Consider the following 24463-nt stretch of genomic DNA (forward strand, 5'->3'; position numbering starts at 1 on the left):
CCATGATGTACTGGCTCTCCCACTTGTCAGATCTGAACCTGATCGAACACATCTGGGATGTGATTGAACGTGGTGTCAAGAGCTCATCACCCTCCTCCACAGAATTTACAGGAGTCAGGTGACTCGTGTGCAGATGTGGTGCCAACTGCCTCAAGTGATCTACCAAGGCCTCACCGCTTCCATGCCATGATGTGTCGTCACTGTTATACATGCCAAAGCTGGATGTACTGGCTATTAGGTAGGCGGTCATAATATTCCAGCTGGTAGTCTAAGAAAGACACTGCATCAGTTTCTAAAAACTTTGCAGTGAAAAGTAGGGGTTGCTATGATTTTGCTTTTGCTGCATGTGAAATTTAGCTGGGATACTGGTTTTTCCTTTGGGCTTGGGTAGAGGTATTTGTGTAAACAGTCTCAATAAAATTGATTTGATGAAGCACACTCATTTGCAATCACATGCACCATCGATAAAGTCTGAATGAAATATCCACAAAATTCCTTATATTTCATAAATGGTTTGAGATGTTGGAATGAGAGTTTGTCAGATGATAGCACACAAATAGGAGAATATTTTGCCCTATGGTTATCATGCAAAACTTCATTATCTACTATGTTATTCCAGTACTTACAGACATTTTTTGATGAAAAAATGTAATTTCTAAGGGCCATCGATAGCTGGTGAAATGAGAAAGGTTACGGGATTTTGGAACAGCGTAAATGAAGACATTACGTATTTAGTTTTTTTACTGAGAATGTGCTTTTTCATAAGCTATTGACCTTAATTCTTCCCAGTTCCTCACTTAATAAACCACATCTTCTTGCAGTTGTCTGCACATGTTAGTGAGGTGACATTGTGTAAATTCCATTGCGTTTTGGCAAAAGAAGCAAATTTTAACACAGCGACAAGAGAAATGAAGGTTATACTCAAAATTTGCCATCCATGATGCTTCTCTGAAAGTTACAAATGGTCAAAAAAATCAGGTGAAAATAAATCGGTGTTTTTGTTGTATTTTCAGTGGAATTCTTTCTAGATACTAACCAAAGCAGAGGTGACAGTAGATCTTTTTGAATGTTCACCATGCACGTACGGGCATGGAGGGGCCCCACTTAACATTTACAAAAAATGTGGGCTTAGGTTTCAGTTTAGAATGGCACTTCCCCTCCAGCACTCTGTATTTCGCCTGCAGCTCCTGCTGCAAACCCCACCACTACCCCTCTCCCCAAGAGTGCCCTGTCAATTGCGCATGTACCCTCCACGTTATTCTGTGCACTCTCTGCAGAAACGTATTGTCATTGAGTGATTGTAGGAGGACACAATATGACTTAGACAAAATTTCTAGTTGCTGTGATGATTGGCAGATAGCACTAAATGTAGGAAAATGTAAGTTAATGCAGATTAGTGGGAAAAACAAACCCATAATGTTTGAAAACCACATTAGTAGTGTGGTGCTTGACAAAGTCATGTCAGTTAAATATCTAGGTGTAACACTGCAAAGCGATACATGAAATAGAACGAGCATGTAAGGATTGTAGTGGGGAAGGCAAACAGTCAACTTCCATTTATTGCAAGAATTTTAGAGAGGTGTGGTTCATCTGTAAAGGAGACTGCAAATAGGGCAGTAGTGCAACCCGTTCTTGAGTACTCCCCAAATGTTTGGGATCTCCATCAGGTCGGATTAAAGGAAGACATTATGAGTAGGTCTGAATGGCATGAAAGCATTACAGAAGTGCTTTGGGAGCTCTAATGGGAATCCCCAGATGAAAATGCAAGTTCTTTCCAAGGAATGCTATTGAAAAAATTTAGAGAACCAGCATTTTAAGCTGACTACAGAAAGATTCTACTGCCACCAACGTATGTTGTTTAAGGACCATGAACGTAAGAGAAATTAGGACTTGTATGGAGACATATAGATAGTTGTTTTTCCCTCTCTCTATTTTTCAATGGAGCAGGAAAGGAAATGACTAGTAGTGGTACAGGCATGTGGAGTATTTTTGTAGATGTAACTATTTTTTACACATGTCACAATTTTACCATGTAGCAGGTTGCTGTAAGCTGGGGCCACCTTTTATTATTCAGTCGTTTACCATGATCGTGCCTTGATGTTTAAATACAGATGTTAAGTTACAGTATTAATTTCAAAAATTGTGTGCAATCTGAGAAAGTGATGTGATTGAATGAGTAGTGCAGCAGAAAAATGCTGCAAATCTTCTAGTGTGTTTATCTCTTGCTAAAATGCCAAACACACGGTGTGTTGATCATTCGTTTTGGGTACAAGGACACAGTGGATCAAAAGCAGTGATCAAGTTGACACATCTACATCTACACGTACATTTCCATACATACTCTACCAGCCACCATATGGTGTATGGCCACCACTAGTCATTAATTTCCTTTCCTGTTCCACTTGCAAATAGAGAAAGGGAAAAAGACTGTCTCTATGCCTGCAAATGAGCCCTAATTTCTCTTATTGGCGGCAGTGGAATCATTCTGTAATTCACTTTAAATGTTGATCTCCAAATTTTCTCAATAGTGTTTGGTGAAAAGAATGTTGCCTTCTCTCCAGGGAGTCTCATGTGAGTTCACGAAGCATGTCTGTAATACTTGCGTGTTGATCAAACCTACTGGTAACAAATCTAGGAACCCATCTCTGAATTGCTTCAATGTCTTCCTTTAATTGGAACTGGTGAGCCTCCCGAACACTCAAACAGTACTCAGGAATGGGTCACATTGTTCTGTATGTGATCCCCTTTACAGATGAACCACTCATTCCGAAAGTTTTCCCAATGAACCGAAGTCAATAGTTCGCCTTCCTTACTACCATCATAACATGCTCTTTATATGTCGTATTGCTTTGCAGCATTACACCTAGATATCTAATTGATGTGACTGTGTCAAGCACTACACCTCTAATACTGTATTCAAACATTACCGGGTAGTTTTTCGTACTTATCCACATTAACGTACATTTTTCAACATTGAGAGCAAGTTGCTATTCATCACATCAACTAGAAACTTTTTACAAGTTCTCATGTACCTTGCTACAGTGACTCAACACCATCCCATATACCACATCATCATCATCATCATCATCATCATCATCATCAACAACAAATAGTCACAGATTACTGCTTATCATGTCCATCAGATCATCTATGTATGTAGAGAATAAGCCCTTATAGTACAGCTGTGTGTCGATGATGTTCTACACCCCGTGTGTGTTGCCCTTCATGCCAAGCCATCTTGGGGTTACATTTCAGAAATATACCACCCACTTGCGCACGGTGAGAATTTCTACTACATACCTTTGTGCTTGCCAAACCCTTTCTTGGTCAGCAAGGTTGCCAGATCTCTCCCCAATTGAGAAAATTTGGAGCATTGTGGGCAGGGCTCTCGAACCAGCTTGGTATTTTGACTACCTAACATGCCAAATGAAATCTGGCATGCTGTCACTCAGTAGGACATCTAACAACTCTATCAATGAATGACAAGCCAAGTAATTGCTTAAACAAGGGCCAGAGGTGCACTAATGCATTATTGACTTGCTCAATTTGTGAGGCTCTTTCTCTTAAATAAATTGTCCAGTTTTTTCTGAAATTGTAATCATTTGTTTTTCTGTGCATGCGTGTCACGTCTACGGATTTCCATTCCATTTGGATAATTCTTTCATGGTGCATCATTTAAGAATGTATGTCCTCCATCTGGGAGTCTTAAGTGACAGTCCAACAATGGTCTGTTTGTACAAACCTTCTGCATGAATCATCTATTAAATACTAAATTTAAAACTTCAGCTTTCTTTATGCTGTCTTCTATTTCTGCACCAAACTGGTCAATGAGTGACTGGATAGAAACCTTTGACCCACTTAGGGATTTCACATTGGACCAGAATTTCTCTTTTGCTAAGATATGATGGAAGTTGTAGGCTTCTCATCACCCTTTTTATAGAAGCATGAATTATTATTTTTTTAATTGAAAATGCAACAGTCTCTGCTAACTCAGTATTTTCCAGATTTCGTTATTACCCTGTGGTGGGTCTTTTCCATCCTTAATCCTTGTACTCAGATCGTACTTCTCTTAAGTTCATCACACTGGATGTAAATGATGTCCATTTATTGTCTAAATGGGATGTTAACAACTGCTTCTCAGCTCTTTCTAGCAAAAATGCTCTCCTAGCCCTCTTAATGGATTTATTAACTTCAATAATCATTATTGCTGTGATACTTCTCTACTGATATTGTCAGTAAGGTCTAAAATATTTCCATTGGGGCTGTGGAACTAGCTTTCAAGACAGTTTGCAGAAAAGTGTTTAAAATTACTTAACACTTCTGTCTGTATCACCTGCAATGAATCCATGATGTCCCAGTTTATACTTGGTAGGTTAAAGTTGATTCCAGCTCCCCCCAGGGGGCTCACAGTTCATTTGTGATTTCATGCATGGCACACACAGGGCCCTGAGCTATTGCAGCTCTTTCTTCCTTTTGAGGCTGCATTCCCTTCCCTGTGCCCCTGCCTCTCTGTTCTCGACCCTTCACCTCTCCCTCTCCTTCTCCTCTCTTGGTTGTCCTTGCTTACATCAGTCCGGCTATCCTTTCTTACGGTTTTTGTTCCTCTTGCCTTTCTTTTTCACCTTTCCTCTTTGGTCCACTTTTGGGGTTTGACCTCGCTTTCTAAATTTTCTCTCCGTAGTGTGAGCTTACTGGGGAAGAACACCTTACATGGTGTCTCCAGCCTGTAGCCTTACTGCCTCTTCCATGTTTTCCTTGATGCCATTGTCCTTTAATGCTATCTACATCTACATTGATACTCCGCAAGCCACCCAACGGTGTGTGGCGGAGGGCACTTTAGGTGCCACTGTCATTACCTCCCTTTCCTGTTCCAGTCGCGTATGGTTCGCGGGAAGAACAACTGTCTGAAAGCCTCCGTGCGCGCTCTAATTTTACATTCGTGATCTCCTTGGGAGGTATAAGTAGGGGGAAGCAATATATTCGATACCTCATCCAGAAACGCACCCTCTCGAAACCTGACGAGCAAGCTACACCGCGATGCAGAGCGCCTCTCTTGCAGAGTCTGCCACTTGAGTTTATTAAACATCTCCGTAACGCTATCACGGTTACCAAATAACCCTGTGACGAAACGCGCCGCTCTTCTTTGGATCTTCTCTATCTCCTCCGTCAGACCGATCTGGTACGGATCCCACACTGATGAGCAATACTCAAGTATAGGTCGAACGAGTGTTTTGTAAGCCACCTCCTTTGTTGATGGACTACATTTTCTAAGTACTCTCCCAATGAATCTCAACCTGGTACCCCGCCTTACCAACAATTAATTTTATATGATCATTCCACTTCAAATCGTTCCGCACGCATACTCCCAGATATTTTACAGAAGTAACTGCTACCAGTGTTTGTTCCGCTATCATATAATCATACAATAAAGGATCCTTCTTTCTATGTATTCACAATACATTACATTTGTCTATGTTAAGGGTCAGTTGCCACTCCCTGCACCAAGTGCCTATCCGCTGCAGATCTTCCTGCATTTCGCTACAATTTTCTAATGCTGCAACTTCTCTGTATACTACAGCATCATCCGCGAAAAGCCGCATGGAACTTCCGACACTATGTAGCCAACACGTGTGGTGGGGTTGTTGTGTACTGTCTTGGCTGAGCCCCCGACAACACAGGGATCATACTTCTGATACCCGAGTTGTTGCTTCCCTGCATATGGCTAGAAGTGGTTGCTTGTCATTCTGGAGCATCGGAACTCCCAGAAATGGCCACTGTGCCAGATAGCCCTTGCTGTGGCTGGGTGATGCCTCTGGGGAGAGCCTCTGATTGATGTGGGTGGTGTCAGGTTGTATGCTTTGCAAATGAAACGCACTAAGCTTCAAAAACCTCACCATTCTTCTATAGCTGGCTCTTTAGTTGGCAATGTATCTTTTAATGCTGTTTCTTATAATCTTGTGGCCTGCCCTTTTCTGGCTACACCCCAGGAGGAAGGCCAGGCTCGCCAGCATGGGGTGAAACCCTTTCCCAGCTACCTGATCTGCACCAGGACTGACGGGGCACTTTCAGTGCCACCAAGCCATTATTTTTTGTGAAAACAATCAAAGACAAGTTTGACAAAGATGCGGTCAGGTTCACTGTTGTTCAAAACTGCTTCTGCTGCCCAATCTTCATGCAAGTGACCATCTTGGCAATATCCCAGTGTCCATTACTCCTCACCAGTCTTCGATTATGCTTCAGAGAGTCATTTTTCATAGGGACCTCATTCTTCAAACTCTGCAGCTCTCCGCTGTCACTTCCTCTCGATTCTTGAAGTGTTCTGGGGCTCTGAAGTGGTTTACACTGACGGCTTGATGGCTGATGGTAATTTTTTCTACTCCTTTGTCCACAGAGGCCATATTGAACAGCACTCCTTGCCCGATGGCTGCAGTGTATTCACTGCAGAGCTGGTGGCCATATCTCGCGCACTCCAGTATATCCGTTCATGCCCCGAGGAATCGTTTCTTCTGTGTACTGACCCCTTGAGCAGCCTACAAGCTATCAACCAGTGCTTCCCTTGCCATCCTTCGGTGGCGTCCATCCAGGAGTCCATCTATGCCCTGGACCGGTCCCGTCGATCAGTGGTGTTCGTGTGGACCCCTGGCAACAAACTTACCGACAGGCTGGCCAAGCACGCTACGCGGATACCGCTTCTGGAGATGGGCATCTCTGAACCTGACCTGTGTTCTGACTTATGCTGCAGGGTTTTTCGGCTTTGGGAGATGGAATGGCATAACAGTACGCACAACAAACTGTGTGTCATTAAGGAGACTACGAATGTATGGAAGTCTTCCACGTGGGCCCCTCACAGGGAATCAGTTGTCCTCTGCTGGCTAGGCATTGGCCATGCTTGGATGACCCACGGTTACCTCCTGCACTGTGAAGACCCACCTCAGTGTTGGTGCGGCACCTGGTTGACAGTGGTCCATATTCTGGTGCACTGTCCCACTTTGACTGCCCAACGACAAAATCTTGGGTTACCAGACTCATTGCCGCTCATTTTATCTGACAACGCTTCATTGGCTGATTTCGTTTTACGTTTTATTTGTGAGGGTGAGTTTTATCATTTGATCTAAGTTTTAGCACATGTCCTTTGTCCGTCTGTGCCTTCCACCCTAGGGCTTTTAGGGTGGAGGTTTTAATGTGTTGCAGAGTGGCTGGTTTCTCCTTTTTTATTCTCATGGTCAGCCAGCCATGGTGATCTGCTTTCTTGTTTTTAATCTCTTCTCCCTGTTTCTTGCGCCTCTCTTTGGTTTTCTTGTCCTGTTTTGTTCATTGTGGTGTTTGTTGTCCTTCTGACATTCTTCTGATTCTTCCTTTCTCCTGTTATTGTGCCATACATCGTCTTTGTTTTCTTCTTTCCCTTGGGTAATTGTTCTACTGGGAACAAGTGACCGATGACCTCTTTCCCCCCCTTTTAAACCAACCAACCAACCAACCAACCATCCAACCAACCTGCTCTGTATATGGATGAATTCTGTATCTGGGCTAGTTCCCACCCATTAGCCTCTGCAGAATGGCAACTCCAGGGTACCATTTGGCGTGCTTCTGGACGCATTCACGTGGTTTTCAATAACCCCCCCCCTTCATTTCTTTTGCTATACTATGGTCCATTCTGATCCGGAGCTCTACTTTGACACCCAACGCCTGACCATGGTCCCCCAGTTACATTTCTTAGGTCTTTTTTTTTTACAGCAAGTGTATTTGGTTGCCCTTTATCTGCTTTCTGAAGATTGGCTGTTTCTGTAAACTAAGTGTCCTTCACTTCTTTGCCAAAACTTCTTGGGCACATATTGTTAGACTCTTCTCCGCCTGTATCGGGCTTTGCCTGGACTGTGGTTGTCAAGTTTATGGGTCAGTTGCCCCTTCCATACTGCTCCTCTTGGATCCAGTCCACCATCGAGGTATTTGTGTGGCCACTGGTGCATTTCGCACTAGCTCTATCGGTAGTCTTCTGGTTGATACTGGGGGTCCTCCCCCCCCCCCCCCCCCCCCCCCCCACCCCCAAAAAAAAAAAAAAATATCCATTTTGGTTTGGAAGTCCCAGCTCCTGGTTTCCTATGCCACCGCTACCAGCTCATTCCCTACTTACCTGTCCTATTCTATTCTTTTCACAGCTTCGGGATGTTGCTTATATGCTGTCCACCCTTGGATGGATTTATTGATTGGGCTCCACTTCACTTCTCTCCACTGCAATTTCCATCTTCCCTCTTTGTCCCATTCCCCATATTCTCTTTGGGGTGCCCCATGCTCTCACCCTCCCTCCCCCTTCCATCGCCCTCCCCCTTCAGTTTTGTACTCTTACTGCCACCCTGGTGTTCTTTTTGTCTCTTTGTTTGCCTGTTTTTCTTTTGCATTAACTGGACTCTGCTGTTTGTGTTGTTCTTTAGATCGTGAGACCAATGACCTCGACATTGCCCCCTCCCCACCGTTGGCCGAGTGGTTCTAGGTGCTACAGTCTGGAACCGCGCGACCGCTACGGTTGCAGGTTCGAATCCTGCCTCGGGCATGGATGTGTGTGATGTCCTTAGGTTAGTTAGGTTTAAGTAGTTCTAAGTTCTAGGGGACTGATGACCTCAGAAGTTGAGTCACATAGTGCTCAGAGCCATTTGAACCATTTTTGAACTCCTCCCCACCCCCACTACCCCCCATTCCCCCAGTCAACCAACCAACCCATAAACTCCAACAAATAGTGCAGGATCTGGGTGTTTCCATGCTACTGAGCACTGGTTTTCTTCAAATGATTCTGCAACTGTCATGGTGAAATCAGGTAGCCGGTACAAACATGCGATAATTAATTTGAACCAAGTAGATTCATGTGAGTGTAGGACCAGCAGCCGGGGCACCCTCCTTGACGCCAGACAACCATCTTTCGCATGGATGTGACCCCTCATGACTGACTGGTTTGCCTGCCACTCTTTATGTTTCCATAATTATTTGGCAGCACCTAAAGATTCTATCAATATGTTCTTCAGTTACAGATATTTGCCTGATCAGATATTTTGTGTTAATATTTTGAGTCACAGTGTCTTTACTTTGTTCGTGATCTCATACCCCTGGTGTGTATTGACATAAGCGTTCATCATAGGACCTCAAATTACTGCCTAGCCTAAAAAACCACCATGTGCACTCCACAAGTATGCTGCTATCTGAGTAGCTGCTTCCTGTGTGTTCTGCACCCCTGAGATATCAAGGGAACTCCTACAATTCTCCACCTAATAATGCAGGTTCAGAAATCTTCAGCCATTACTGTCACAGAGTCTAAACTCTGCTCCAAACCAAAGAACACTGATCAGCTCTGGGTACAATGCTGCAAATTGTGAACTCTGCTTGTATCCCATCAGCGAGGCAAGCAATATTCACCACTTCCGCCAGTATCCTGTATGAACTGAGGATGGCCTCAGAATACAAGCAACAAGCGTTACTGGCGCCAACGTTAGCCACAGCTTGCAGACTACTGCACCTTCCACCCTTGATAACTGCAGACAGGACCTCCTCCACATCTCAGGTGTGGACCATCGGCAGACGTACTGAGTGCATATGGTACTTCTTTCAAGCACTGGACATTTTTTCTTAAAGCTCTTAACATTGGAGCTCCCGATAACTACCAATGCACAACCCCCCCCCCCCCCCCCTCTTTCCATGTGCCTGCTCAGACCTTACTGACGGAGTGGTCACCTGTCCACTCAAAGGGTGAGAGGGAAAGGCCAGACGTCCAGCCGCCACACTGACACTCTACCTCGAGGGACACGAACTCCTTACAACCTGCTACTCATTATCATATATTGATGACTAACTGACTTACGCATTGTTAAGCGTGAGTCTATAGGAAGCCAGGTAAGCCACTTTAAGGCAGGAAACCAGAGACAAAATCAGAGAGCAGTCGCAAGTGGTAACATTTAGATTACAGGAAGTAATCTGTTGTGGGAGGTGCAGACAAACTGGCAGATGCATTAAGCAGCTGTCTCAGGGTAGGCTCAGCATCTCCACTATATGAAATGTCTTATTCAGACCTTGATCCCCTTCAAGTACCCTTATCGAGTTCCAAAATCCGCATCTATCACAGGTGCTGTGTGACAGTTTTTGGCTGCCATCACTGGATTTTGTTTTTCTGCATTTACTCCTAACCACTCAGAAATTGCAGACTGACCTGAACCCTCTTTTAAGTTCTCATATGCTTGCTGTATCCTATGCAAGGGTACATCACCCTGCAATGAGGGCTAATTGTCCGCATCAGGTATGCTGCAAGGTGCCTTGGCTGCAGAGCCCGAGCTGTAAACAAGCAACACCTAAGGTATTGCATATGGTGTGCCAGATTCTCTGCCACCATTTTACTCAAAGGCAACAGTCGGAAGAAGGCTGACAGTCGCTAAAAGTGTCGTCAGCTGTTTGTGAACTGCAGCCAGCTGCTCCTGCATCTACACACACCGTGCACACATCATAGTACTACCAAATTAAGAGTTAAGTATTAAAGCTCTTACAGACCATTGTCTTATTGTTGAACTGGTTGTGTGTTAATAGCAGGAGCAGTGGGAGTCTAGAAACAAAAGCTATTGTTGGTGAAACTAGCTGTCTGGCCGTGGTGTATCGCTTCCTTCTGACTCAGATGAGATGAAGTGATCTCAACTCATCTTCCATGTACGTTTTCATAATACACCACATTTCAATAGCGCCTTGAGCTGATTACACTCGTCGTCCAATTATGTATACTATATTATGTGACTGTAGTTTTGGCATAACCACTTCACATGCTTGAAAATGATTCATAACTGAATCAAAACCTGTTATATGGTTAAAATTACAACTTGACAACTGGAGAATTTCAGTTGAAGAAACAACTGAGTTGAAGGTAAACTAAAGGAAAACAAAATCATTGGAACCAATAGCTGTCAAAAATGAATGTTGAAGCAGGTTTTACTGTACTATAAGAATAGGTGTATTGAGGAGTTAGGATTATGTACATGAGTGGTCATTGCTAGAAATGATCTCTCACAATATGGAGCAAGGGCTGTGAAACTGCAGCCTGTGGGCCGCATGCAGCTAGAACCAAGTATTCGTGCGGCCCACAGTTCTCAGCTGCATTGTATAACAGTAGGCATGTAGCAACTAACAACCAAATCAACAAACCTCAGTGACAAATGAACACTTAAGATGTGCTTAATTTTAATTGATGTTGGTGAATTCGGCTTTGAGCTAAGTAAAGTTGGCTGCTTATGTCAGGGGCAGAGGGGTAAGTAGTGCGGTCACTGTCAGGTTAGAGGATCTGAAATAGGGAGATGTTTTATTGTTTGTCTTCCAGTACAGACAACTTATGGATGTGTATTACTTCTACCAACCAGCTACTACAGTGTGAACATCAGTAAATTACATGAATTCGTGCATGCACACAATAGAGACTGCCATTTCGAAATTTGGTACATATTTGTAGAAGTAGAAAAGTAAGATTGTTCTCATGCAATGCAATGCGTAGAACAAAAATGACCGAAACAGTGAATAAAAATTTGTGATTGTGCCTCATATTGCACATTTCATTTAGATGTAGGTACTCTTTACTGTCATTAATTGATTAATCATCCTTTCACACACAGCATGACAACACTTTGTCAGTCAATTACAGTTTCGCAACTTTGAGGTTGTTGAGAGAGGCAGCAGCCTGAAAAAAAAGAACAATCTACAAGAATTCTTTTTCTAGATAAGTTAACAAGTTTCATGTCATTATCATCATTACAACTTGTGAATGAATGGGAATCTTTTTAAAGAGAGTCATACTTGAAGCACAAATCTTTTACTTTATATTTTGCTACCAGTTTTGTCTTAAACAATCCTCCTCTGAGTGATAGAGAAACTTGTTTATTTGTAAATTAATGTTCTGTGTTTACTTGCAGCTGAGAATATAACTCGTAAGGATGTTGTCGACGCATACAAGCTATCTTGTTGTAAGCATGGTGTTCAGCCATTACCTGCCGTTCTAAAGGTTTTGGAGGTATGTCAACATGTATATCTACATCATGCATGCATATGTATAACACACTACTTCACTTAGTGGTTTAAAGGTGAATTATTTTCTTTTGGTTCTTCAGCAAAATCATTTTGAAATTGTAAGTATGGGTAGTTGATTCAGAAAATATGTGATCAGCTCTGGAGAACCAACTTTCATATGTTACTAGTTTTCCCATTTTTGTGTGGTGTGGCACATTTTAGTAATTAATATTAATATATGACTCTTCAAGCTTTCCCGATGGATGTGTTGTAAATAGCCTTCACGGGTTTGCCGCAGAGGGAGTTTGAATAGGGCAAATCACTGTGCATGAGGGATTTCCGCGGCTGTGCATTCTTCGCGTGCATGTTCTAAAAATGGGGCGTCGGTGTGCGGATACCGTCTGTCGTACCTAGCCATGAGCAAGGTTGAACCACCTGAAGATGTCTGACAGTTGCTCCGAGGAAATATTGTGGAATTTGCACAACGTGATCCGGCGGCAAAACCGTGAAGACTATTTACAATATTAATATAGCTGCCATCCAATTTTGCATCCTCTTAACTGTAATTCTGAATTCTGGTTGTACAACAGTACTTCACTTAATGTGGATTAGGTAAGACATTTTGGTTTTTCATTGTTCTTATTTGGGATTTCTCTGATACTTAAATGATTTGTAGGAATGCAATGGCTTTTTAGAAGTAGGGTTAGTAACCTTTTTTAATAACATAAGACCTGTGGCACTGCTGTGAATTGCAAAAATGGTGGTTAGGACATTGATAAGTGATAACTTATTATGATTTATGACTAATCTGCACTAACATTACTGTAATGTTTGTGAAAGAGGTTGTGAAATGGTGACTTTAGTAGGCTGAAAAAAATTAGATTCATAGTATCAAATCTGTAATTTCATGAAAATATATCCTTTTTTTAGTAAATGTCAGTGGGAGAATGCTCGAGTAGTAAGCTGCATTCATTACCTGGCCTGGGATGAGATTTCCTTAGAGAAACTGCATTTCAAAAGTATCCCTTGCACTGAAGATAGTAATTAGAATTATCCACTCACATGCCTCTAATCAATATCTCTTCAAGCAGTTGAAAATATTAAGAACAGCTTTGCTGTACATTTTGTATGGAATGGAATGTATCCTCAGCAGTCTAGTTGAAGAATAACAGTGATGTTCACAACAAGTATAGTTATAGGAAAAAGTAATCTGTGCTAAATGCCAAGTAGGCTGACTTGGACTCTGAAATATAATCTATTGTAGAAATAAAATGTCATAAAATTGTTTCTCCATGACACCACCTCTATTCTGTAAATGAATTTGTGAACATTAGTTATTGCAAGTGACCAGCATCTGTATTCTATGAATGAATGCATGTGATTCGTGTACAATAGTTGTTTCTCATCCGAATGTTTTTCACTATCTCAATTAATAAATATATCGCTGACTATTATAGCTTTATGAAATATAATTAGGAAATCTCTTTTGATATATTACTTCTATTTGGTATAAAAATATGTTACTGTGCTGAATTTGGGGCATTTCTTTTCAATATGTACACTGCTACCCATTAAAATTGCAGCTCCGGGAAGGGTAGCAAATAGTGGGTTGTTTTTTTTTTTTTTATTGTTGTGCATATCTAATATAGTAGGAAGAATATGTGATTAAATTTGTTGGCACTTTGGGGGTATACAGCATGTGAAATTTAGTAAACAGAGCTACCACCTTTAGTAGCAGTAATTGTTACTGAATTTAGAAGACCAAAATGGGTATGCCAATCCATCCTGCTTCAACCCAGTTCCAGTTTTTGTCATAGTGGATGGTTAGTGGTGGTGTGCAACTGTCTCGGCAACCTATGATCAAATGTATTCAGTGTGTCAAGAGATCTGGAAAATGTTCTATCCAGGGTAACAGTTGAACAGAACACCCTCTGCATTGAAGGAGGTCAGGACAGCAAGGACAACATGCAGTCTTACAATATCGTATTGAAAGATATAATCACAAAGATTTCAAAGATAGAGCACAGTCACCGACCTTAAGCATCAGAAACACAATGTCTGCTATCCAAATTATTGGCTGTACGAATCATAGATGATCGTGCTACATACCAAATGACACCCCATACCATCACACCAGGTGCTGGGCCCATACAAAGATGATGAATGCAGTCTGGCAGTGTTGGTTCTTCTTGGAGCCTCGACACGCAGATAAGTCCATTGTGATACTGTAACAGAATTGGGACTCATTTGAAGACATAGTGTGGTGCCACTTAATGCGTCCAGTGTTGTTGTCGTCGTTTTTGTTGGTGTTGGGTGCATCACTCTGAGCGCACTTCACACTGCTGCTGTGTCAAGGGAAACTGCAACAGTGGTTGCTGTGGTGATGTCTGTGGTGCTCCAGATGTCACACTGCTTTACCCCAAAGAAACCCATTTCCTGACTTGAGGTATGCCATTCAGGAGAGCGACAGTTCAAACCCGCATCCGGACATCTAGATTTAGGTTTCCTGTGATTTCCCTAAATTGCTCCAGGCAAATGCTGGGGTGGTTCCTTTGAAAGGGCAGGACCTATTTACTTCCCCATCCTGGGCACGATCCAAGCTTGCACTCCACCTCTAATGACCTCGATGTTGGCAGGACATTAAACCGAATCTTCCTTCCTTCTTTCAAGACATGTGAAATGGCTTTACAATCCTGTGCAGCTGAGCGAACAATATGCGGTCATGTGGGGCTGTTTGGTTCCTGCATGACATTTAGTATGGCCCTCCTTTCATATTCTCGTGACGAGTGTTGGATTCTGACCAACACGAGCAGCAAATCTTGTAAAGATAAATCGCACTCTTGATAGGTCGTGATCGTGCTGCTGTTTAATTCAGACAAATGCTCATAGATTTTTCTCTTTCTTACATCTGTTTAAGGTTTTAAGCATTTATTGGTTCACAGTATATTTATTCCCTCATAAAATTTGTTGTCAATAACCCAATATAGTTCAAAGTAAACAATTATGTACATAATAGCAAACACTGGAAGAAAAAAGTGACGTTCATTACTGTGGCACAACAAAATGTTTGGTCACTTGCCCACTGAGTTAAAATGTCGTAACAGATGACAAAGTTAAATTTGAAAACAAACTGAAAAATTTTCTCCTTGACAATTTTTTCCATTCACTAGAATAATTTCTGTTTGTGTAGGCCCAATATATAAAAAGTTGTGCATAGGAATTACTAATTCACATCCGTTTAATATATGGTCAACATAAAAACATATTTAAGGGGGGGGGTAGGACGTCAAACGGGCCGACTTATAGCAGGAGAGGCACCACAGGACATTTTAATTTCCACTGTCTATACTTTAACAAATAAATTCATAAAAATTTGTCAGCATGACCAAGAAGTATTCAGGATTCACACTGATAGCAGTGGACATTGAAAAACATAACAAAAGCAATTTGTTTTATATGTGAAATTCGACCATTTTTTTCTGTTACCATTGGCTGCATTAATTGCTTTAGGTACATTTTTCTTCATAAGTAAGAGAGATTCTTCATTGAATTTTCCACAGCATACAAGTCATACTTAAAGGAGTACGAAACTCTAGAGTTTATTTAATTTATGAAAAAATGACTGAGTTATTACATTTTAAACTTCATGTTTAGAAAAAACTCAAATTTTATAGTTAATTATCCCAATTTCTACCACAATTTTTAATAGATTTGGAAAATTCTAGAGTTTGACAGTAATAGGATATTTATTTTGGATGTTACATGTACCTAAGTACAGAAAATTGTGTTTTGCGGAAAGTGGCCATTAAAGTTTCTGTTTGTATTTGGCATACTTTTAGAACTGTCCAGCACCATAAGCAGGTTCTTTTTCGTTTTCAGTATCAGTTTCCTTCCTCTTCACATTTCTATGATGCACTCTTCTTGATTTTATGACCTCCAAAAATGATTTATCTGCTTTCACTACACGCTCTCTGTCTATCGCATACAGTTCACTCCGGGCTTGATTCCCGTTTTCTCTAATACATATTTCCTGCTTTGCACACCGTCATTAAAACATGAAACTGCATCATAAACACCAATAGCAAGTGCATTTCTTCCCACAAAAACGGTTTTTGGCAATCTTTCCCCTACACATTGGTTAAAACTTTCATTTGGGTTTTGGGTACCACCATGAAGGCATTTCTTCAGTAAGTTTTCATTTGCAAGGTCCCTAAATATAGGTTTGATGGCTTCCATTACAGCAGTTGGTAGAGAATTCCTATGATGATATTCTTCACCACCAGCACTTGACCTTTGGTAGCCACACCATGATTCACTTCCTTTTGGCCATAAGTTGTGGATAGGGTTATTGTCTGTGGACATTTTGTGGAAGTATAAGGCCCAAACTGCTTGCTTCATATTTTTCAAGTCCCCTGTGTTCCTTCTTATTGCCAAACCATAATATGTCTGTAGTTTGTCAATTCATGCATCCGTCAGTCGCCCTCTCCCTTTTATTCCCTTCCCATTATATATATATATATATTTTTTTTCCTGGCAAATCAAGTCTAGTGCCAAGTCTTTTCTGTACATGTCCCACACATTCTAACTTCTGCACAATAGTGTCAGCTCCATATGGTGCACACTTTTGAACCTCAAGGAAAGCTTTACTGTCACTTCACATAACACAGGTCACGAGAGGCAACAGACCTGGTAAACAAACTTAAAACTCCCTGCACTTCCATACCTCCACTTGAGCCTTTATAGTTCATGTTACATACATGATCTGCAATCCCTTTCACACAACTATGACAAAATTTAGTCAGCACTTCAACATCTAGTACCTTACCAGTGTCAACAGATGTTGCTGTTACAACACCGTTCAATGAAGTGTGCCCTCTTTTTTGCCAGGTACCATCAAAAGCAGCCACTATATCCCTGTCACCATCATTTTCAACAATAGATTCTTCTGCAGCACTTTTCATTGAAGATTCTGCTACTTCTTTTACAGCCTTAATCAGTAAGCCATAATACCTCTCAAACTTTGGTGGAGGAGGAGGAAGATTCATCACTGCACAGAGTCCCCTACCAATACAGCGCATGCCATATGCTACCCTCAAATTCACATCATAACCTTTGTTTTCGATTTTAGATGTCATGCAAGACACACCAACGTTGCATTTGCTGCATATCACAGATAAGTTCGTAGCAAGGCCTTTCCTGGCACTCTTATCTTCCACCAAAGAAACACACTGAACACCAAAGCAATGCTTGCACATAACATTGTCCAATATTAATTGTGACAGTATGTTAACATCAACGATAATATTACATGAACCTTTGGATTCACAGCCTCTATTTTCATTAGCACCAAAAACGAGTTTCCTTCTAGAAGCACTCGGTGGTGGATTGTTTACTGGCTCTGAGAGGTTGCAGTCTTGAGCCACTGGTGTAACATTTGTTGTAACACCCTTTACTGTGTACCTGTTGCCGTGGTGACATTGTTTACGGTTGAAGCAACAAATTCTAGGCATCCTGTGCCACAAACGAACACAAAACAACACAGCAAAATAAAAATTGTGTTGAAGATCACAGCACCACACTGCACGCCTTTCAAAACATAGAACAAACAAAACCAGCAATCAAAACAATGCATGTCGATAGCAGCAGAGAAAGTATCAATATCGATAGTCCTTTGTTTCACGTATGACTATCTTTGGCACAAATATTACATTCGAATTCTACAGAGCGAAATACACTTAGGTATGACAGAAGAATGCTGTGCAGAGGGGTGTAGCACTGCACCTTCATACACTTAAGACCAAACTGCGTACCTTATAACTCCTCAAATATATATGTTTTATACATAAAATTATTCAGGAAGACGTGCATTACAAAATAAGCATATTTTTGAAAAATCGATTTTTTTCTTTTTTTTTTTTTTTTACTTCTTGATGTCTTAACCCCTTTAAGTATGAATGTATAATTTGAATGTACAGTGACTTGTTTTTCACCATTATGATTACTCATGCAGACAATCCATGGAACATGAAATTTACCAGCCCTAGGCATAACATCATCTCACAAACAACCAACACTCAGATCAGATTTCTAAATGAGAAACATAATGTGTGTAATCTTTCCTTGTATACAGAATATAGCTGGTATTACTCCAACAGACTTTATGCAATTGCACTGAAACAATAATAATTTGCATGTGGTGTTGCAGTTTTAATGGCCAGCAATGTAGTATTGTAGCTATATGTTTGTGTGTCCATAAAGACAGCCATTCTTAACCTCTAGAGAGTATAGACTGCAGTTTGCTGGCAGTTGAGCGATTGAGCCAGATTTTACACTGAGTTTATTTTCAGTGCTTAAACCAACCTTCAGGTTGAGGAAAGAGTACTTTGTTTTGCTACACTGGTTGATGCCTTTGACATAATCTATAACTTAACACGCACATGCAAGCACGTACACACATACAAACCTTTGCTGTACTGCTCCTTCACAAAGGACTTTGCCATGTCTGTAAGCTCTTAGTGAAATTTTCCCCCCTGCGGGTCCGGGGTAAGAATCGGCCCGCGGTATTCCTGCCTGTCGTAAGAGGCGACTAAAAGGAGTCTCAAACGTTTCGGCCTTATGTGATGGTCCCCTCTCGGGTTTGACCTCCATCTATCTAAATTATTCCGAAGAGCGAGCCAATTGGGGAAGGGCACCTTACATGGTGCACTGTATCCTTCGTGCAATTCGACCTATAGCAGTCTTTCTCGTCGTTGCAATGGTGTCCCGCTCGTTTTCGATCTCTTGGGCGATTACCACGCTGCACTCTGCAGTGTTTCTTTTAACTGTGACGACGACCTTGGCCATTTTTGCACCTAAGATCCAGCACGGTAGCCAGTCCGTTGTGGTGGGGTCGCCATGTACCCTCTTGGTTGTAGCCCCCTGACAACACAGGGATCGCTCTACTGATGCCTGCGCCGTTCACTCCCCACGTATGCCAAGGAGTAGATGCCCATCTCCCTGGGGCATCGGGACTCCCGGCAACGGCCATCCTGCCAGGTGGCCTTTGCTGTGGCTGGGTGGCGCCCGTGGGGAGGGCCCTTGGTCGGAGTAGGTGGCATCAGGGCGGATGACCCGCAATGAAGCGTGGTACATCATCTATCGCTGGTGGGCCTCCACCAGCAGTCTCTAAGCGATCGAGGTCTAACCTCAACGGGAAGAAATTGGATCACAGATCGTTTCCCTCCCTAGCTACTCCATGGGAGGAACGTCTTGCTAAAGAAGGCAGTGGCGAATATTCACCCCGGTACCTTGTGTGTACGCGGGTTGATGGAGAATCGTTCGTGTCAACAAAGCCCCAGTTTTTTGTGGAGCATTTAGAGGACAAGTTCGGGGAGGTGGAGGGCTTGTCCAAGATGCGCTCTGGCTCTGTGCTCATCAAAACGGCATCCTCTGCCCAGTCACGGAGGTTGCTCAATTGTGACAAGTTGGGGAATGTTTCAGTTACCATCACGCCGCATAAGAGTCTCAACATGGTCCAGGGTATTATATTCCATAGGGATCTTCTTCTGCAGTCCGACGATGAATTACGCGCCAACCTCGAACGACGAGGTGTTCACTTCGTCCGGCGCGTCCATCGGGGTCCGAGGGATAATCAGGTAGCCACCGGTGCCTTCATCTTGGCCTTTGAGGGTGATGTCTTACCCGAAAAGGTTAAGGTGATGGTTTACCGTTGTGATGTGAAACCATATATCCCTCCTCCGATGCGGTGTTTTAAATGCTGGAAGTTCGGGCACATGTCATCTCGCTGTACTTCCAGCATCACGTGTCGGGATTGCGGACGTCCTTCGCATCCTGATACTCCATGTGCTCCGCCTCCCGTCTGTGTTAACTGTGGAGAACACCATTCCCCCTGCTCACCGGACTGTCGGATCTTCCAGAAGGAAAGGAAGATAATGGAATATAAGACCCTGGACCGCCTGACCTACACAGAGGCACGGCGGAAATATGAGCGGCTCCATCCTGTGCCCATGACATCCACCTATGCCGCTGCTGCAACAGCGGTCCGATCCTCTCCCGTGTCGTCACGTACTGTTGCCTCTCAGCTATGTCAAAATGACCCGGCCCCCTTGGTTGTGGGGAGCACTTCGCCCTCTGTTGCTCCATCTACTCCAGGAGCGACACCACCCCAACCATCGGGGACATTCGTCCCCCCTTCCCAGCTGGAGAAGCGTAGGGCTTCTTCGGCTACTCTACCCAGGAAGGGGTCCCTTGGGGCCCTCCCTTCCCAGGCTTTGCCCAGTGTCAAAGCGGATACCCGCAAAGTTTTGAAGCAACAACCGGTCGCTGGTCATAGGGCTTCACGGTCGTCGTCCGTCCCTGAGACTGACCCAGTGGGGCCCTCCCAGCCAGACCCTCCCAAGGCACAGCGTGCGAAGCCGTTGAAGAAAAAGGCTCCCAAGCATCCTGACATTGCGGTGGCACCTGTCCCACCGCAACCTTCAACCTCTGCGTCTGAGGACGAGGTGGAGATCCTGGCGTCCGCTGAGGACCTCGATCTCGCCAGTCCCTCCGACGCCATGGACAGCACTGGCACAGGTGCTCACTTGGAGGCAGCAGGTGACCCAGTGGCGTAATCTGCCTTCCCCGTCCCGTCACGCCTTTCCCAGCAATGGCCAGTACCATCCTCCAGTGGAACTGCAGCGGTTTCTTCCACCGTTTAGCTGAGCTCCGCCACCTTATCAGCCGTCATCCTTTCCTTTGCATTGCTCTGCAGGAAACTTGGTTTCCAGCAATGCGAACCCCCGCCCTCCGTGGCTATCGGGGTTATTTTAAGAACCGGGCAACTTACGAAAGGGTGTCTGGTGGCGTCTGCATATATGTCCTGAACTCTCTTCACAGCGAGTTTGTACCTCTACAAACAGCTTTAGAGGCTGTCGCTGTTCGGGTGTGGACGCCACAGGCTATCACCGTCTGCAGTATTTACCTCCCACCTGATGGTACTGTCGCGCAGCATGTCCTGGCTGCTCTGATAGCACAACTGCCGCCCCCTTTTTTGCTGCTGGGCGATTTCAATGCCCACAACCCTCTATGGGGTGGGACTGTCTCCGATGATCGTGGTCGGGCCGTGGAGCATGTGTTGGCTCAGCTCGACCTTAGCCTCTTGAACACCGGTGCTCCCACGCATTTCAGTGTGGCCCATGGCTCGTTCTCGGCCATCGATCTCTCTATTTGCAGCCCTGGACTTGTCCCATCCCTCCACTGGAGAGTGCATCCTGACCTGTGTGGTAGTGACCATTTTCCCCTCTATTTGTCACTGCCACAGTGTCATTCTTCTGGGCGCTTGCCCCGCTGGGCTTTCCACAGGGCTGACTGGCCAGCTTTTACTTCCGCTGTCACCATTGCGTCTCCCCCACAGGGTGACATTGACGAGGTGGTCCGTGTTTTAACCACGTCCATCGTTTCAGCGGCCGAGGCTACCATCCCCCGTTCCTCTGGCCTCCCTCGGCGGAAGGCTGTCCCCTGGTGGTCGCCGGAGATTGCTGAGGCTATTCGCGACCGTAGGCGGGCTCTCCAGCGTCATAGGCGGCACCCGTCTCTGGAGACCCTCATCGCCTTTAAGAGGCTCCGTGCCTTCGCCCGTCGCCTTATTGCACGGCGTAAGCAGGAGTGCTGGGAGAGGTACGTCTCCTCCCTGGGCTCCCGTGTCTCGTCCTCGCACGTGTGGTCCCGTATCCGGCGGATTTATGGCTCCCCGACCCCTGTGGGTGTCCCTGGGCTCTCCTTGGACGGCGCTGTCTGCACGGACGCTGCCGCCATTGCTGAACTGCTAGCCGCGCACTTTGCTCAGAGCTCTGCGACTGCATCCTATCCCCCCGCCTTTCGCTCTCTAAAGGAGCGAGCCGAGCGGCCGCCGTTCTCATTCCACACGCGTCATTATGAAACATACAATGCTCCTTTCAGCGAGAGGGAACTCCTCGCTGCCCTCGCCGATTGCCCTGATACAGCACCAGGACCGGACTGCATCCATGCGCAGATGCTGAAGCATCTCTCCAGGGACTGCCAGAGACACATCCTCGCCATCTTTAACCGCATTTGGAACGAGGGCGTGTTCCCGTCGCAATGGCGAGAGGGTCTTATTGTCCCCATCGTGAAGCCCGGTGCGGACCCACTGGCGGTGGACAGCTATCGTCCCATTACCCTCACCAACGTTTTGTGCAAATTGCTCGAACGTATGGTGGGGCGGCGTTTGTGTTGGGTCCTTGAGTCGCGCGGTCTCCTCGCTCCATCCCAGGGTGGCTTCCGTCGGGGCCGGTCTGCAGTGGACAATTTGGTGCGGCTGGAATCTGCTGTCCGTACGGCTTTTGCCCGACGTCAGCACCTTGTTGCTGTATTTTTCGATCTGCGGAAGGCGTATGACACCACATGGAGGCATCACATCCTCGCCACGTTGCATGGGTGGGGTCTTCGTGGTCGGCTCCCGGCTTTTCTTCAAAGCTTTTTATTGCGCCGCTCTTTCCGGGTGCAAGTCGGTGCCACCTCTAGTTCCTCTTATATACAGGAAAATGGGGTCCCGCAGGGCTCGGTGTTGAGCGTCTCGTTATTTCTAGTGGCCATTAATGGTCTGGCTGCAGCAGTGGGGTCGTCGGTGTCTCCTTCTTTGTATGCCGACGACTTCTGCATCTCATTTAGCTCCACGACTACGGGAGTCGCCGAACGCAGGTTGCAAGTCGCCGTTCGCAAGGCAGCATCATGGGCTCTGGCTCATGGTTTTCAGTTCTCTGCTGCCAAGACTCGGGTTATGCACTTCTGCAGGCGTCGGACGGTCCACCCTCATCCTGAACTTTACCTCGACGGCCACCTGCTTGACGTGGTGGACACTTGCCGCTTCTTGGGACTCGTGTTTGATGCCCGGCTCACATGGGTTCCTCATGTTACTCAGCTGAAGCAAAAATGCTGGCGGCATCTCAACGCCCTCCGCTGCCTTAGCCACACGTCTTGGGGTGCAGATCGCTGCACGCTACTGCAATTGTACAGAGCCCTTGTGCAGTCCCGGCTTGATTATGGGAGCCTGGCCTATGGGTCTGCGTCACCCTCAGTGTTGAAGTTGTTAGACCCCATACACCACTGTGGGGTCCGGCTTGCAACTGGCGCTTTTCGTACGAGCCCCGTGGATAGTTTACTGGTGGAGGCCGGGGTTCCCCCGCTGCGGTTTCGCCGCCATCGACTGCTCGCCGACTATGCTGTCCACGTGCATTGCTCGCCAGGCCATCCCAATCGTCGCCTGCTTTTCCCTGCCTTGGTCCTCCATCTGCCCGAACGGCGACCTAGGTCTGGGCTTTCCGTAGCTGTCCGTGTCCAGTCCCTGCTGTCAGAACTGGGGTCATTCCCTCTTCTGCCTCCCTTCCGGGTCCATACACCTACGCCTCCCTGGTGTTTGTCCCGGCCGTCTGTCCGTCTGGATTTGGCACAGGGCCCTAAGGACTCGGTTCCGCCTGTGGCCCTCCGTCGCCGTTTTCTTGCGCTCCTCGAATCATTTCCGGGCTGTGAGCCTGTCTACACTGATGGTTCCCTGGTTGATGGTCGCACTGCCTACGCCTTTGCTCACTCTGACCATATTGAGCAACGCTCCTTGCCGGCTGGCTGCAGTATTTTTACTGCAGAGCTGGTGGCCATCTTGCGCGCTCTTGAGCACATGCGTTTCTGCTCAGGTAGGTCCGTTGTCATCTGCAGTGACTCCCTGAGCAGCCTTCAGGCCATCGACCGCTGCTATCCCTCCTCTCCTCTGGTGTTCTCCATTCAGGAGGCTGTTTCCGCCATTGCCCGTTCTGGTGGTTCAGTGGTCCTGGTTTGGACGCCCGGTCATGTTGGCATCCCAGGGAACGAACGTGTAGACAGGCTTGCCAAAGGGGCGATAGACGCCCCAGCTTTGGATATCGGCCTTACGGCTCGCGACCAGCAGCTGGTGTTGCGCCGTAAGGTACTTGGGATGTGGGCTGCTGAGTGGCGTGGCATGACAGCCCCGAATAAACTACGGGCTGTCAAGGGGACGACCGATGTGTGGCGTTCCTCCCTGCGGGCTTCTCGCAGGGACTCCGTAGTCCTATGTCGGCTGCGCATCGGCCATACCTACCTGACGCACGGCCATCTGTTGCGTCAGGAGGATCCCCCCTTGTGTCGGTGTGGGTCCCGGCTGACGGTCGGCCACATTTTGCTGGAGTGTCCTCGACTGCGCACACTCCGGCAATCTTTTCATCTCCCGGGCACTTTGGCTTTGGTTTTATCCGACGATGCCTCCATGGCTGATACCGTTTTAAATTTTATCCGTGGTAGTCCGTTTTATGGTTCGATTTAGGGAGGTCCTGCGCCTTTCCCTTTCTGTGTCTATTGTCCTTGTGTCTGTTGCTGTTCTGGTGTGCCGTGAGATGGTTGACTCTTTCCCATTTTTGATCTCGTGGTCAGTCAGCCA

At 45.3% G+C, this 24463-nt stretch overlaps 1 protein-coding gene across 1 annotated transcript in view; it reads left to right on the forward strand.

Annotated features, from left to right (window-relative positions):
• LOC124556804 (protein phosphatase 1 regulatory subunit 37) overlaps nt 1-24463 on the forward strand; it is a 247765-nt gene that overhangs the window by 19874 nt on the left and 203428 nt on the right. Inside the window, exon 2 of the mRNA XM_047130824.1 lies at nt 11925-12022. Within this exon, the coding sequence (XP_046986780.1) occupies nt 11925-12022 (98 nt within the window). The remainder of the gene's footprint in view (nt 1-11924; nt 12023-24463) is intronic.

The sequence above is a fragment of the Schistocerca americana genome, chromosome X (genome assembly GCF_021461395.2).
Source record: "Schistocerca americana isolate TAMUIC-IGC-003095 chromosome X, iqSchAmer2.1, whole genome shotgun sequence".
Taxonomy (NCBI): domain Eukaryota; kingdom Metazoa; phylum Arthropoda; class Insecta; order Orthoptera; family Acrididae; genus Schistocerca; species Schistocerca americana.